This window comes from Lupinus angustifolius, chromosome LG15 (genome assembly GCF_001865875.1).
Source record: "Lupinus angustifolius cultivar Tanjil chromosome LG15, LupAngTanjil_v1.0, whole genome shotgun sequence".
Taxonomy (NCBI): Eukaryota; Viridiplantae; Streptophyta; class Magnoliopsida; order Fabales; family Fabaceae; genus Lupinus; species Lupinus angustifolius.
In genome coordinates, this window is record NC_032023.1 from 18,987,545 (window position 1) to 19,006,133 (window position 18,589).

The window sequence follows — 18,589 nt, forward strand, 5'->3', positions numbered from 1 at the left end:
TATATATCAGTTATACTCAAATATCAGACATTCATTTTTTCTTAAATCTAATGGGTTAGATAGATGAGTCAAATAAATGATTGAGAAAAAAAAAACAGGTATCATGACATGCATCAAACTGAAACAATGGTGAATATTAAATTAAAAACATATCAGATATAGGAAATAAAATAAGATATGCACCTTGAGTATTGCAGCAACCCAATTTCTTCTGGCACTAGAATTGATGCCAATGATTGTTGAATGTGGACGAGTTCTAGTACTATACCACAACCATAAATGATAACCAATGGTTATTAAAACTCCCAAGGGCACCAATATCAAATCCAAATAACACTTTTTCCATTCCATCTCTGCTTGATGAAAGTGCTACCTAGGTAGAGATTTCTTGAAATATGTTATTATTTGCACTTCCACTACTTGTGCCTTAAGAAAGCAATCTAAGTTAAAATTTGATATCCCTCTATTCTCTATGGCATGCCAACTATGGTTTATATAGATATGAAGAAAGAATGTAGGTGGACTTGCTCAAAGTTATCCATTTTCGGGTACGCAGAATTGCTACTAAAAAAATGTAGAAAAATCTTTTAACTCTGTCATACTTTGAATTGTTGATATAGGTTTGGGAGTCGATTACGGATCGATGAATGTATTAACATCCGTCTGCCTGTAACAAAAGAATATTCTAGCTAATTGCATTAATTAAATAAAAAAATATTTATTTTTTATTTTTGTGTCCAACAAGATTAAGTTTTGCTCATACGTATCCCTAAATGCTCTAGGAAATCTAGATAATAATTCTAAGTTTTAAAATGATTTATTGGTAAAAATAAATAAGTCGTTAAAAAGGTGAACCCAATAAAAAGGTTTGAAAATAATTATAATAGATTTTTTTTATTAATTTAGAAATTAATCAAGTTATTAAAAGTTATTTTTTTTCTTTAAAAAGGTACTAACTTTTCTATTAATGAGAGAGAGAAAAGTTTACTTAATCTTTTTTAAAAAAATCATAAAAAATTGTTGATGTGGTAACTATATTAAATGAATTTTTATTTTTCTTTATTAGTATTATTATTTACCAATGAAAATAAATTTTTATTTGTAAAAAAATAAATATAATTAATACTTTTCTGTCTATTATTGCAAAATAATTATTATATATTGATTAAGTAATGTTGTTATTAATACTAGTGTAACCCACATTCATACTTTTGTAATGTTAATTCAAATTTTATATATTTTATTTTAGAGAATTAGAATATATTTTTTGTATTAAATATACTTTATATTATATTTTTTTGGAGATACTTTATATTATAAAGTTTTATTTTGTTTTATTATAATGCTAGAGAGGTAGTTCATAGGTTTGTGGTAGTTACATACTTATATATAATTATATATTTTTATAGAAATCAAAAAGTTTAAGAACAAAGTAGAAAATTGAAATTACACCATGCTAGTTATTTCATGTTTTCCATACATATATATTACAGATAACAAAAATAAAATTGGGTTAAAGAAGAAATAATCTAACATGTACAGCAGCGTATAGCAGACACGAGGCCGTCTCTGGAGACACGAGGCCTGAAAGCTTTATTTGGTAGGAAGGAGACACGAGGCCGTCTCTGGTTGGCTATCATAGCAGGAGTACTGTGCACTCGGTCACACAAATAGAACGCTGGGGGAGGCTACGTTTCCCTACACACGCGTGCAGGGTTCACCAGTCCACATTTTGCCGTATAATTGGAAGGAAAAGTGGGTGTACATGAATGAAAAATACACAACTGTGCATGATCCCACGCTAGAATAGGGTGCCAGGATCACGTGTGGTCGCGCCTACATGACGGGCGATACGCTGGCCTGGTTGTCGCGCCGTGATTGGTTGGACCGTGGAGTGGCTATGTTTAGCGCCAGGCGGGGTGCTAGGGGTGTTCGCGGTCCATTTGGATCGGCTTTTAAGCAAAAAATCATCTGATCCAAACGCATAATTAGTATGCGGTCCGACCCGGTCTGGTCCATTTATATTAAGATGTTCGATCCAATCCGGTCCAAATATTATATGCGATTTCGGTCCGGTTTGGATCGGTCTTTTTTTTTTATATTAACTAGTATAATGATCCAATCATTTTTAACAATTCCATTATCCAATCAATAAAAAAAAACAATGCAACAACAAAATTAAGGATTTTGCAGTGAACATTCGACATCTATCTAGTGATTCTGGAGGAATGAGGAAAAATTATTTTCACTGACATCTTACTTTTCCTCATCACAATGGAGGAATTAGGGATTTAGGAATGAGGAATTAGAGATTCTGCGGTGTCACTGTCTATCTCGAATACTTTTGTAAAAATTAGGAGATACTTAACAATATCAGTCCGGTCTGGATCGGTCTGGATCCCAAACGTGAAACCGAAGACCGGATCGGACCGACCAGTCCTTAAAAAATAAATCCAATACAATCCAAATAGATTTGGTTTTTGCGATTTCGGTCTACTTTGGATCGGTTTGTGGTTTTTATTTTGGACCGATCTGGATTTGAACACCCCTAGTGGGTGCTCTATGAGTGCCCATAAGAAGGGTTTCACGGGGCACACAGTGAGACTAGCTACATGGAAAGCTTCTTCTCTAAGATTTGTTTTTCCTCTTACTTTTTCACATTTCTTTCTTTTTTCAGCTTTCTCTCCCTATTTTTTGGAACCCCTAATACTTCATAAACCCATCTATTTATAAAAAGCTAACCTAACTTAATCACCTAAAAATTTGCTAAACTAATTTTTATGGGATAAACCCACCATTCATGCCCAATCAAGTCAAATTTGACGTAGTTGTTTTATTACTATTATTATTATTTTAAACTTTTATTATTTACTTTGAAATTCAATAAAACATAATCAAATAATATTTAAATTTATTAATTTTTATAAATTCTGAAATAAATCATAAAAAATATTTTTGAATATATTTTAATTATTTAAAATTATATTTCAAACAAAGTAAAATAAAATTATTTTATTATTTATTTGGAATTTAAATGGGATATTTAGAATTTTATTTACATATCTTTTTATAAAGTCGAATTAATTATAAAATTAATAAAAAATTAATTATCTTTTATTTATTTTATAATATAAATTTGAAAAATAAAATAATAACAAATATTTTTATCCCTTTTTTTGTGGAAAATGAGTATAGATTTTTAGGGTCTATTTTAATTTAATTATTTTCTTGTATTTTTATTTTATTTATTTTTATGAAAATGATATATGTTTAAAAAACCTATTTTATATTTAATTAAAATATGTTTGCATTTCTTTATCTTTTGTTGTTTTTTTTAAATTAAGTGGGACATTTAAAATATCTCGTTTAAATTATTTAAATTCGAAATAAGTCCTCATAATTAATAATTTTTATTTTTAGGAAATAATTATTTTGAAACAATTATGTTGGGCTTTTTGTGACTAGGACCAAAATGACCAAAATGAGTATTCACTTAGCATGATAATATTGCATGTCTTAACTTTATTTTTCCACCTTTTGTTTTTTTGTTCTTCCAGATTTTTCGGGGCCTTTGCTACTTGCCTAATTTGTATATTCTACAATTATTTCGAGTGTAGGTTGATTAATGAAAGTGAACTGTGAATAATTGGCTGATTATTATATATTATTAACTTCCTTTGATCATTTTTATAGGATTATGATCTTGAGAAAATTCACATAATTAAGGAGCTTAATTAACGTCGATGACATTGGCAATATAAAAGAAATTTACATTAACATTTTTTGTGTTCAGGGTTTGTTCTTGCTTGATGAGCAAAATATTAATATTTTGGGATACTCATGCTCTTAATCAGAATTTAATAATGGAATTCAGAATATCATCTTAAATCACTCATATTTCTTCTATTTAGACAACACATATTCAATAAGTTTTACGTTGTATGATAATGTCAAAATTAATCATAAAGAATTGTCCAAATGATAAATTAATATAAAGGGAGAATGACATTAGGGTTAAAAAATAATAGGACTTAGGAGTAGGTTATAATGGAAAAGGGAATGCATTAGAAGGAAGAGTGAGAATCTTAGTAAGCGCATTGGAAATTGTGGAATATAGAGATGAAGGTGAGAAGATAAGTGGGCCCAACACACCAAGACAATGTTGGTAAAGCAGGAAAAATCATCTTTATTAACGGAGAGACAAATATCACATAATAACACATAAAAAGTAACATGTAATAACATTTTTATCTCTTTGTTTACCATAAAATCACATTTTTACTATTGAAAATATGTGTAAAAACAACTACTTGCATCTCCATTAATGAAGAGTATCGTTGTTCATAAAGTAAACACCTTCTCCTTCATGCAATAACCATGAGATGGGTCATGTACTCATGTTGGTATTGCAAGTGCCTTCACTCTTTACTCACACTATACGTTATATTTTTCCTATAATATTACCTTATTCACCCATTGGTGTTACGAGAGCCCTTTTGTTTAGTGATTTGCATCACACATTTTACATATCTTGGACCATTTTAAGATACTATACTTAGTTGAATAAACACGTGTGTCATGTTTAGAGATGTAGTAAAGTTGTAATGAAGTTTGTAATGAAAGGCATGGGAGAATAATGAGTTTTGTTTGTAATTAAGTTTGAGTTACTTGTAACAATTCTCTTTCATGTGATAGAACATGGGTCTTAACCAATAGAAGAACCCAAAAAGGGAGAAAAAGAAAGAGATACCCATCTAATTACATATATTACAACACTATCTAAATTAATGAGAATGATTAATTAGCATATGAGTAATATGAATATGATAATGATGCATATGTTGATTCTGAGGGTGGTGATAATAATTAAGACAATGGTGAACTATACTTGTTTTATTCTTATGAAAATTGCTCACATTTAACTTCATGCTTAAAGAATTTAGTGATCTATATATCAATTATATTAAATTTTAGTGTCTTTTAACTTAAGTTTATAGACAATAATACATACATTGTTACTTGATATAACATTTAAAATAAGAGGAATTTTATCTCCTAGAATGAGTTTATTGGATTAAGTTGTGGAACATAAATCCTAGAATGTGATTAATTGATCAAATTGTGATACATAAATTTTGAGTAAAGTATTATGATTTTGGATTTGAATGTACACATGGAGTTTAGTCCTCTCATTGAGTACACTTTTAAAACTCAAAAGAGAAAAAGAATAAAAAACAATGTTAGTCATCGATGAAATTCATTGAATAACAACAACTTTATTTTATTTTATTTTATAAAAACAACAACAAATGACATAGATAGCGTTTAAGTTGGTTACAAAGGAAAATAAACAACAACTACACCAAAAGATAGCGTTTAAAAAGTATATACTAATTGTTCACATTCCCAACTAATAACTACTTGATAAATTAAATTCTTTTACTAATATCTTCATTGGTGCATAAACTCTTATGATAATGTATTTTTACTACCAATCAAAGTTAAACTTAACTGTTTTTCATAGATCAAATAATAAAATCACATAAATTATTGGTAGTACTTATAATTAGCATTGACAATTTGGGACGCTATGCTTCATCCATGTAATGTCTACCTAAGTTAGGATGAACATTAGCATGTTCATTTATAAGAAGACATTAAAAATCATGTCATGTCTGCCGTAAATATGGATTAAGCGGATCTGCGAACAGCCCAATATACAATCTAAACATTTTAAAATATAAAAAAACTAATAAAACGTACAAAAAAACTAAAAAAATTAAAAATACTAATTTTATATCACTATCACATTTTTAAAATTATAAACATTTCAACCAATTTAACATTATATATTATGAAGTCGAATGAAAAATCAAAACAAATATAAAATTTAATAATTAGGCTCAAAATGCCTACAGATGACCAATCCTAAGTATAGCAAAGTTCATACATTAATACTTTTTTGGCATATAATGATATAATAAAACACAAATATATAGATATATATAAAATTCTGAAGTATATATATATATATGTATTAAATTGTAAAGTATATATGTATTAAATTCTAAAGTCGAGCTCAATAATTTATGGATTTCGTAGGCATAAATGTTTTATTTGTAAATCATTTCACACTTTAAAAAAGTTGGTCAAAGACGAACCAAAAGCAAGTTAAAGAGCAAGGACATCCATAAAGGAAGTACACGTTCAGTTTTTATATGACAAACTTGCTGCATTCATTTCCATGAAGATTTTATAATATTTTCACTTCTTTCATGGATAAGGGTTGTGATTTGAGTTGATGTCCTTTTCTTCCAAAGTAATGTTTAGACAAATAAGGAACGAGAATCCCTTCCATTAATGAAGAGATAAGTATTTAATTTTACATATATTTTCAATGACAAAAATATTATTTCATTGCATATAAAAGGATAAAAATGTCGTACTATATTATTGTTTTCTTTATTTTTTATAGTACTTGTACCTCTATGAATGAAGAGTATCCTTATACTTAGATAAGAGGGTATGCATGATTTGCCACTTTAGATTCATATCTTCCAAATAATGTGTATATGTTCAATAGAGGAATTAAAAACAGTAAAGTTAATCAAATAAAAATCAATGACAAATAAAGGGGCTGTCAAATCAAACACATAATATGTAATGGGGTGCTCCAAGAAGTGGGTGGGCAATAAAGGTTTGCAATAAGTGGATATATGATGTCCACTTTTGTTCAATTTGTGCCTAGTGCTCCAAGACCAATAGACAAAATAAAGGCTGCACAAAATCTTCCATGTTACTTGTTTCAACTTCGTCACATTTTGATATCTGAGGGGATAAAATATAAATGATAGTAGATGCACTAATGATATACGAGTTTTATATACTGTTAGTGTATCATTCATTTTTCTCGTTTTAATTGATAGTTATGTTACATGATCCAAGTTTGAACACTACTTAACACCCAATTCTATGGGGGATACATCAAATTCAACAATTCAACAAACACACAAGTTTATAAAGTTAAGGAACTTTTAAGTTATAACAATTGTGACATTATTTATGTGAACATGTTTTCTGTAATATTTTTTGTGCTATTGCTATGGTTAAGTGATTCTCTTCGGCTACTTAAGTCCAACCCAAAATAACTATTATTTTATGAAGTTTGATCTGTATGGTTATAAATTTTGTTTAACTCGTTGTCGCTAGAAATAATATAAAAATTGCATCTTAATGAATATATTTTATGAGAGGGTTTAATATACCTATATATTCACATAAAGCAAGTTAATGATACATATATATTTAACCATGTTTTATCACCAAATTAAAATTCTTATTTGAGGAAATAAATATTTGTTGCCAGTGTAATGGTGGTGTACTTTCTTAAGCTTAAGTCTGTGAATTCTATGATTCTTCTTCCTTTGTCATGCACTTTAACAATGTTCAATTTTTGCACTTTATCAATGTTGGTGACTTGGTTAGAACATATGCCATGAGAATTTGTGATTTAGAGGAAGCATAACATAGGGATAGGCAATAATGAATGAAAATCACCGGCTCGAAAATTATGTCTATAACATTGTTTTATTCCAATAAAATTTGACACTTAATAAAAATTAACTCGTATCTTTCTTATTATTCAAAATTCCTTAATATGTGTCCCAATTTTATTGGACTGAGATATAATCGAGGACAACCAATCTATATTCGGCACTTGGCAATGAAATGCTGGCTTTGGATCTTCCCTATTCAATATAGCTAGGCTTCATTCTGCACATATGGCTGAAAGCCCAAAAAAATGATGGGTGGCTGAAGCTAAAGATTGGGTTAGGCCCACTTCAAATTTTATTACAGTCTAGTGTCAAAAAGTAAAAGAGAAAAAATGAAATATACCACACAATAACATTATGATTAACTCTATGAAGCACAACATCCCTATATAAAGGTCTCATTGTATCTAGACACCTTCAACCTTAATGTTCATAATCATGTGACACATATTTAACGAAATAGGATATTCTGTCCCAATAAAATATTTAATCTATTGTTTTGCAATTTTTAAGATGTTTAAGTTGTAAAGTAGCATTTATAATCTATTATTTTCATTAAAAAATAGGTAAACATTATATATCAATTTAAATATTTGGGCATATATTTAATTTTAATTAATATTATATATGGTGTCATGTGGTCATGTTTCATATTTAGTTCCAATTTGTATCATGTTCAATAATCATGTCAAAATAGATATTTCATATATGATGATGTAAGAAGAATGATAAGGACACTCTATCAATAATTATTGAGAATTAGTCTCAAACAAAATATTCCTCATAAAACCTCTCTCAAAACATGCAAAATGTGTCCATTTGTTTTTTCATGTTTAAACTTTTAAAATTACATTTAATAACATGTATATTTCACCTAGTCTCTTTCCAAGACAATATCCACACCATTGTTGAAAAGGCAATATACTTTTTCCATTCTAATATCTTTTTGTTATCATTATGCATTCCTATGTTATCCAAAACAATATAATATATATTTATTGTCATATAAAGATTTGTACATAATTAAAATATAATGTATTACTTATATTTAAAAATTAATGATTATTAAATAGGAAAGGTAGATAATACAAAATAAAAATCTAAAATGCAAAGTGTGGATCATGGTATGTGAACCTCTAATATGATACTTTTATAATGTCACCTGGATTTTAATTTATTTCAGTCCCATCTTCATATTTGATTATTATTTATTTGGAACAAAAATGATCAGCTCCATTTCTAAATATTCATTATGGTCTGAATTCGAGCACCATTAACTTTAGATAGTCAACCTACGTGCTTGTTAGGGCAAGTTTTGGTTTACATTATTATTATTATTATTATTATTATTATTATTATTATTATTTCTACTCAAAATCTTCTTAGGTATAAGATAAAGTTGCTTTATTCTGTCATCTTTGGTCGATTTTTATTCACCATTAGCTTTATGTACTTCTCCAAGATTAATTATACTTTAATTAATGGTGATGAAACCTATGTAAATTGAGCTAGACTTTCATTTTTGTGGTTCTCCTTGGATTAATTCAATTATTCTATACTTCATTCTTAAAAAAATGAAGACAGAGTAGTAGTTATGTTTCTTTTTCTTCATAACTTTCATCCATGCATGTTCCATAGTGCAATGAACCTGTAATATGAATTTTAGTTTAAAGTTGGACCTATGAATTAAACTCCAAAAAAACTGACTCAGCCTTTCTCTACTTTCACTTCATGCCCAATTGTGAGTAGAAGATGATTAGACTAGCCAATCTTTATTGACACCTAGCTAGGTCAAATTTTGTATGGATGAAATTTTTTATACCTATTATTACAAGGATTTTTAATAGCAAAATAAATGTATATACTTATGTTTAATATTTAAGAGTCAATAATTATTGAATATAAATAATTAATGATACACCGTAAAAAAAAAACTTTTACAACCATAAATATATATGTTTTTTTCCTCGACCATATATTGTTTTAACTAATTACATATATAAGTGATATATGCAATAGTATACTAATGGGACAATAGTTGTGATTCTCTATCATTCTGTGCTAAAGGCTCATTAATTATACAAGTCCTTGAAGTTATTTAATGCTATAATCTCTCTTCCTTAAGGCGTATTTTTATTATTATTAATAGTTTAATTGTTACAATAATGTAATTTCAGCATTAATAACAGAAAATGAGGAGACTTCCACAAGTAGAAGTTTAGTAGAAATTTGTGAATTATAGAAAATAAAGAAACTTCTACTAGTAGAAGTTTGAGTTATTTTAGTTTGTTAGTTTGTATATTTTCCTAGCATAAAAAGTTAATTAGAATTAGTTGGAATTTGGAAACTATAAATAACACTTAACATTTTAAAGATGTATGGTTGTTGTAATTGACACTCAATACATTTTCAATACAACTTAGTTCATTATTCTTGATAATACATATTTCTCTGAAATATATTTTCTTTTCATTTTTCCTATATTTTCTGCAATTGCACTTAGTGTACATATTGTTTCTTTTTCACAGGCTGTTTAGTGCATTGTGTATGCATAAGAGAGTGATTCTTGTGGCCTTTATTTAACATTAATTTCTTTAAAGTATAAGTACATATAACAATATTCTCTTTGCACATATAACTTGTTGGAATTTTTGAATATTTTTTTGTGAACGAGAAAAGCTAAAATAATTTGAGGAGGATTTAAGCACACTAAGTACCATATTAATTTGTTTTGTACCTTTGAATGAATGCTTAAATTTGTCGCAGTCCTAATTCAAGTTTGGAACAAATTAGTCAAAAACAGGGTAGCGCACATAGAAATCCTAACATTATGTATTCTTCCTATAGTATTCAACGCAATTATTTTTACCTGATCTCCATGATATAATAACAATCTTTATAGGCTTAACAACTTTTTATAATATACATACAAATAGAACGGAGAATCCATTTATTTTAAGAATAAATTTATAAATATTTAATAGATTAGATCTACTCACTAATTAAAATCATTGAATTTCTTTAAAATTGATCGATAGAATGAAGATTAGGTGAATATCTCCTCATATAAATTAATCTCAAACAATTTGGGCTTTGAAATGGAAACCTTGTACGGGCTACGGCTCATGAAGGGACAATTCAAGTTATTTCAGTACTATGAGAAGAATGAGGAAGATATTCTTTATTAACGTAGAGATAAATACTACAAAATATAAATAAAATAATAATATAATAAAATATTTTTATGCTCTTATATATATAATAAAATAACACTTTTATTATTAAAAACATGTAAAATCAAATATCGGTCTCTCCATTAATAAAAATAATTCTTATCCTACAAGAATGAAGAATCATTCCTAAACAATTACATATCAAAACAAATCATTCCTAAACAATTACCTCAAGTGGATCCAACATGAGACTCATTTTTCACTCATACTTGAATATATGTAACCATCTTCGTATCAAATATGAATAAGTACTTATATTACCAAGGGCCAATAATCACTCTTGATAACACTGTTATTCTGTGTATTGAGATTGTTGGTTTCAGGTCCTAAAAAAACCAAATCAAACAGTACCTAGGAGTGAGTCTAAACATATAAAAATTGTTTAATAATTGATAATTTGATCGTAAACCTAAGTCCTAGACCTTGTCACCCTTTGATTTAAACTAATGAAACCCATATGGATTTAACTTTGAAAACAAAGAATGGTGATGCAAAGAAAGCTCAACTTGCATTAATCACTCACATGCGACACCTGGGAGACACAACTTCAACTTTAACTCATTGTAATTTGGACAACATTGTTTCTGTTGTTTTTCTTATGCATGTGACATAGAAACATCCAAATCATGATTCAAATATTCTGCATTAAGAGAATTCAACTATTGATTTTGATTTTCAGCCATCAAAATTGAGTTTGGTAATTTTAGACATATCGCTAATGGTTTGGAGCTAAAACCACCTTGGTTTTCTAAGTAACAAATTTTTACTTCTCCCTTCATATACACCAAAATCAACTTTACATTTTAACCGTAATGCCCTTAATAGTGATGGTTCTCTCATCCTTATTAAACATTTTATATATACAATGTGGTAATTATACACACATATATATACAGTGAGATTGTAACTTCCAATAAGGAAACTAATTTAAAAGCTATGATATCTTAGGTGATTCAACTGGCTAATAAACATTGATTTAGTGGTATAAAATTTTACTGGATCATTAGATAGATCGAAATGTTAAATGTTTGATTATTAGAAACGACGCTTATTAAAAAGGATAATTATAAACCCAAAAATGATTTACTTACTCATAAGGTGAAGGAATAATCTTGATTAAACAAAAAAACTATAATTTATTAGATAAGATAAAATTTTCTCATGACAAACCCACTTTTATTCTACCAAAACCACTTTTAATAAAAATAATCCAAATTTAGTTAGTACAAATTCACTTTCAATGATGCCTATATTAATAACTTTTGGGCACACCTTAAATATTGAGAATTAGCAAGGTATCAACCTTCTATAAATTAGAGGCATGCACCAACCCACATAGGCAGAGTTAAGTTAGTCCCAAAAAACCATAGAGCTCAAGTGCTTAACTCTTTAGTCCTCACCAAATGTTGGAACTTAGAACCATGTTCAAATTTCATTCCTCTAGCAAGCAAATGCTAGTTTCTAAGAGCACATAGAAACACCTCAAATAACTCAAAACCCTCAAAGAGAGACACCTCTTACACCCATGGATCCTTCAAAGAAATCTAACAAGATCAAACAAATTGTTAGACTTCAGCAGATCCTTAAGAATTGGAGAAAGAAAGCCAACTCTTCAAAAACAAGCAGAAGTAACAACAACAGCAGCAGCAACAACAACAACAATAAAAGAACCAGCATTCTGAAAAGAACACTTTCTTTATCTGAAAGTGATGGAGGATCATGCAACATGGTTCCAAAAGGGTACCTTGCAGTTTGTGTTGGAATAGAGCTTAAGAGGTTTGTTATCCCAACAGAATATTTGGGTCATCAAGCCTTTCACAAATTGCTCAGAGAAGCTGAAGAAGAATTTGGATTTGAACAAACTGGTGTTCTTAGAATTCCTTGTGAAATATCTGTGTTTGAGACTATCTTGAAGATAGTATCTACTCAGAAATGTAGATTTAATGTTGAAAAAATAATAGGGTACTGCTCCTCGAACCAGCTTGCATATTCTCATCAACCTCAAAGTCCAATGTGCAGATAGGTTGAGATTCTAACATATTTATCCATTTTTTTTTAGTTTCTTTTGCTATTTATGTAAGCTAATCCATGCATGAGAGTGAGTGAGGAATGGTGGATATAGTCATATGTAAGATAACCCATTTGGGAATTACTATGATGCATAGAATATAACTTTTATTCTAGAGCTGTTACTATAAGGCTCAATTATATTATAGAGCTGTGTTATTCTTAGAGCTGTGATACTTTGTAATTCAAATAAACATAACATCCTACTATATAAAAGATCTCATATTGTTAAGATATAATTTGATGTATTATGATATGATTAGATTTATATTTGATTATCTATGAATTCTATAAATAGGACCACCTTCTTGTATATCTCAATACACACTAGAAAATAGTGCTTATGTACATGCAGTACTATGCAGAAGTTCTTGAATAACCTTTGAGATCGAGAAGCCTCCGACCATTAAGAGTTTTATTGTTAGGGATATAAGAAGAATGAAAAACCACAAGTGCTACACTATGTCTTGAACCAAAACCTTAAGATATTAGTTTCATGTGTCTTTTTTTCTTATAAGTTTTTTTACTCATCTCCGCATATACAATGTGATACTTCACACTTTAATAAATGCAACATTTTCCCTTCAATTTTCAAATTTACTTAAAGCCAATTTCTGTATGACACAATTATTGAATAAAAAAACATCGATTGAAGTCTGAGAGCTGAAGATCAATTAAAGCCAATATTAGAGTATTGTATATATAGTTCCAAAGCAGAAATAAATATAGTTTTCCTTGGAGATATAAACATGTCCTGAACTAAATAATATATGGCCTATGATTGAGTCAAAGGGTTGCAGCTTAAGATATGCTTCTATCATAAAGGCCAATTTATGTTAGCCTTAAAGGTATGGACTCTGGAGTAATATTTAACAACATAATTAATCACCCTATGTAAAATTAAATCTTTTAGAGATCCACAAGGTACATATTTGAATTCTAAGGGAAGACTTTAAAGTCATAAAATACACTTTTAAGATGACTCTAAAATATTTTCTTCTCTCAAAAATCAAATTTGGAAACAGAACTTCTTGTATAAAAGTGAGCAATGTTAGCCTTTTATGTTTCAGTGAAGACTGAAGATTTATAATAAAAAAAAATTATTACCTTTTATCTTAGTCCATTTGCACAACCTTAGGTAGCATATATTTTATATTTTATTTTATAATTCTTGCACTAAGGTGTCCTCAAATGAAATAGCAAATGATTATTAATCCCTTGCAAGATGTAATTTTTTCTCTACCAATAAATTCTTTCTCATGCACACAATAATAGTGGAATCTCTTATATCATGTTAATAGCTTAAGGAACTAGCTATTTGGGTTATTGGTTCCTAAATCACATATTCTCATGGAGCTCGTGCTTGCATTGATTTCAGGATCAAAATAATACACATGTAAAGAGTCAAACTTAAGAAATTGGTCCTAGTTAAGAGTGATACTATATCATTACAAAAGAGGTATAGAGATTAGTGTTCTATTCCCTTTCCGGAACCAATTAAATTTTAACAAGTAATATAAAAATATTACTTTTGTTTTTAATTTTTTTTATTATTTATGTGACAATATCTATTTGATCCAGAATATGAAATGAGACACTCTTAAAAAAATGTGATCTCTATTTACAAAAGACAAACAAAAAGGTCCTACAAAATGGAATCTTATTAGGTTAAAGAAAACTTCTGCCAACTGTAATATGTATTGTAAGTTCATTAATAATTCAACTTATCATTAAAACACATTATTTATAAGGTTAATAACATCCTAGTTGCTCTACGAAACTGTACTTTTTCCTACATGCAAATCAAACATGCTGATATTCAAAATGCAAGAGAGATTCCATTCAAACAAGTTGCAATAGAATTGAAGTAAAGTAACTATCTTTAGATCCAAATTCAACCACCCATATGATATCTTTACTTGGGTCCACGTGAAGTAAGCTGAGAAAAAGTCCAAAGTAGTTCTATTTGGAAGCAACAGTAGCAGAATACCAAGGAGATCACATGCTGCTTCCATATTTGCAGATTCATCATCATTAAAATATGTTTATCATTATGTAATTGCCACTTGTGACCAAAATAAAAATCCAAATGTTAAATGCACTTAAGATTTTAAGCACCATCTCTAAAGAATTATAGAAGATCTATTCCATATTTACATAATTCTCTCATTTACTCGATGTATCGAATTCACCTTACCACCAAAATGATACATGGACTCGTACTTAATTAAATCAGGTGATATGTTTTCCTTCAAAATATAGGAGAATAGTTTTAAATTTTATTTTCTTGACTAACATTAGTGCATAGTGGAACAAATCAGCCATATTTATGAAAACCCTAATCATACAATAGTAACCTTAATACCCAGAATACCTATTTAGCTTAACTTTTACCATTTCTCAAAACCTCAAGTGGTTTCAAATTTGGGAATGCCATTTGAAGACAAATAACTGATTTCATTAAGAACTAAGAAGGAACTACATGACCAGAAATGGCAGAAGAGGAATCATTCTTTATAAGTTTGGAAATGAGTCAATTGAAAAGGGATTTTTGGATAAACCTGACTGAACAAGTTTACTCCTACGAAATTATCTCAACATTATATTCTAATTAAAGAGTAAATTTCGTGTTTCAAATTATGTAAATTTCGGTCTCGGTTTCGAGTTTTGTGGACGGAAAAAATGTCCGCTGGGAGAAGAGTTAGTCTTACGTAGCCGTAGATGTTTCTGACTCGGACAAGATTATCTTCAGTGCAAGGATACTTGTAGGAAACCAAAAAAAATTATGTAAATTTCGGATTGAATTTATTTATAAGTTACAGGTTTGAGTGGAGTAAGTGCACAATTAAAATCACAGAGTTGCTATAATGCTATCTGCCAAAAAACACCAACGTTGAAGCATTACTTAAATGCAAAGTTAGACAATCAAAACCTTTAAAACCATAATCATAATCTTTTTCGTGAGATTAGTTAATAGATGTAGAATAACATAAGTCCCTTACTTATAAGGTATAAATACATCAATTAGTGTATTAAAAACGATCTTATAAACTTAGCTTTTGAAATAAGTCATTTTATCAAACACAAATACATAATTTATTTTTTCAAATAAACTAATGATGAAGTTAGCAAACATAATATTTTGAGTGAATTACATTGACACCTCCTGAGTTTTAGTGAAATTACATAAACAATCTGGACCTTTTTAAAACCTACATAAACTACCCTGTAAGAGATATAAGTGTAATTTCTTAAACAAAATTAGTGACAAGTGTAATTAAGTCAAAAAATATATGCTATATTGTGGAGACAAGTCCAAATAGTATAAACTTGATGTATATTTATTATTTTTATTCGTTACAAACTACATTAATAAGTCTAAGGAAATGTTTAAATTACTCTCTTATTATATTGTAACTAGCCAAAATAAAGAATAAACATCGACTATTATACTATTTGGATTTGTCTTCATAATATACAGTATTATGTTTGACTTAATGACGAATTAATTACATTCGTCACCATTTTTATTTAAGAAATTACACTTATCTATCTTACGGGGGTAGTCAATGTAATGTATATATATAATTAGGGATAATTTATGTAGATTTTAAAAAGGTCTGGGTGATTTGTATAATTTTACTGAAACTCAAGGGGTGTCAGTTAATTTACTCTAATTTTTTTTATATAGTGGTATCTCTTAACTTTTTGTAAGGAACTAATCATTTCGGGTTTGTGTAACTATCTCTCCCAATAAGTATTGTTCATAAAAATCAAACCATTCATATTTTTTTTTGTTAATATGAAAATCTAGTAAAACTTTATCTCATCACATCAATATCTTATTAGTTGACAAAAGTGGATTAGAGAATCTTCAAATGTGAACAAGAGCGTACTAGAGAGAGTTTCAAGAGAATCTCCCCTTTTTTATTTATAAAGAATTATAATGGATAAATGTATGAGTGATAGCAAGGAAAGAGGTTTCATACCCATATATTTAAAAATTTATTTTAATTAAAATAAATTGATTTATTCAAATTTAAATTTTAGGACCAATTGAATTATATTTCAGTGATCGGATTTATTGATTGTTCTAAATTCATAAACCAAATTGATATTATTGTGTGTGACAAGGTGCCACTTAACGTGCCATGTCACACTCAATTGGATGTGTCCATTTGCATTTTTTTTATGTTATTAGAGTATTCAATTTTTATATATTTTATTGTAGAAAGTTAGAATATTTTTTGTAGTGAGTATATTTTATGTTATATTCTTTTATATTTATTATATTGTCCAATTTAAGGTGAGAGATGTAATAGTTATTGTGTTAATAAAAGTTACCTAGGATTATATAATTTTATATGAAAGTTAAAAATGTCAAACACTAAATAGAAAATTTGAAATTAATTTATAGTAGTAATCACACTATATTTTGCCTTTATTTATACAAAAGAAACAAGAAATAAAACATACTATTACCATAACTACTACTGTTTTTCCAACATACCAGAAAAAACTTCTACTGATTTATTTTATCATAGAATTCATAAAATTCCAATTCATTTATTATGTTTTGTTAATTTATTAATTTTTAAAATTGAAAATAAAAAATATTTTAATGCATATAAATGTATATAAACTTTTTACATAATTAATACTAATTTGACGACAAACACTTTATGTCTGCCGACCCATATTTTTAATTTTTGGTTTCAAGTATTTAAATTTTATGTATTCTATTTTAGTGAATCATAATATTTTTTGTCTTTATTTTAATTGTCAAATAAAGGTGAGATAGTGATTAATATGTTGATAGATTATATGTGATTATATGATTTTTAGAAATTAAAATGTTAAGGACAAAATACTGAAAATAGAAAAACAAAAATTATGTTATGGCTAGTGACACCATATTTTTCCTTTATATAGTATAGATTTTTCAGTAATGATCGAACAAAGTATTAGATATTATTAACACACTAATGATTTTTCATTGGCATGACGAAATTGAGAAAAAAAATATTTTTAGAGTGTTATTGTTGAATATTGAAGTGTAACAACACATTTAAGAGACAAATATTATATTTTTTGTTCTATATGTAAAGAAAAAAAACGTAAGAAAGAAGATATAATAAAGAAAATAACATGTGACATGTAATGAGGATAAGAACATTTGATTATATGTTTTTTGCTCTAAAAAATAAAAAATAGCAATGACAAAATATGAATTACAAATTACTCTAACATAAGTGATTATACATGTTTTCCATATATATATAAATAAGTATAAATTACAACCAATTTGAATGCTACTAGGTAAAGTTAGAGACTAAATTGACTAATTTCTAATCTCCCCAATCAAATTAACTAAATTAATAGATTATGTCAATCTCAAAAAGTGTTTCACAATGTTTAATAATTTTTTAATCTTATTCCTATGATTGAGGTGATACTCAATAAAAATATATTCCTAAAAGTAAGATTAATTGTTAATAGAGATGACAAAAATATGTGATATATTAGTACCAATAAAAAACATTCTTCATAGTTAGTAAGAACTTGTATTATGATATTTAATATTCATAACGTGAGTACTCACATATTTAAAATTTTATTTTTAATTAAATATTTCATATATTATATTATTATTATTATTTTAAGATTATGTTTTATCTGCTATATTATTATGGTATAATAAATTTTAGTAATTGGACTATAATAATTTTTACCATA

General features: G+C 27.8%; 2 protein-coding genes across 2 annotated transcripts in view; one reads left to right on the forward strand and one right to left on the reverse strand.

Annotated features, from left to right (window-relative positions):
- The window catches only part of LOC109327870, a 5,106-nt gene extending 4,658 nt beyond the window's left edge, over nucleotides 1–448 (reverse strand). The window contains exon 1 of the mRNA XM_019561043.1: nucleotides 184–448. Within this exon, the coding sequence (XP_019416588.1) occupies nucleotides 184–351 (168 nt within the window). The 5' untranslated portion in view covers nucleotides 352–448. The remainder of the gene's footprint in view (nucleotides 1–183) is intronic.
- LOC109327847 (indole-3-acetic acid-induced protein ARG7-like) lies at nucleotides 12,256–13,027 on the forward strand. The gene has a single exon (XM_019561022.1). The coding sequence runs from the start codon at nucleotides 12,312–12,314 to the stop codon at nucleotides 12,807–12,809; it is 498 nt and encodes a 165-aa protein (XP_019416567.1). The 5' UTR covers nucleotides 12,256–12,311; the 3' UTR covers nucleotides 12,810–13,027.

Bases quoted from the DNA above. Each gene is read 5' to 3' on its own strand.
- LOC109327847 (XM_019561022.1), top strand. From the start codon at position 12,312: ATGGATCCTTCAAAGAAATCTAACAAGATCAAACAAATTGTTAGACTT.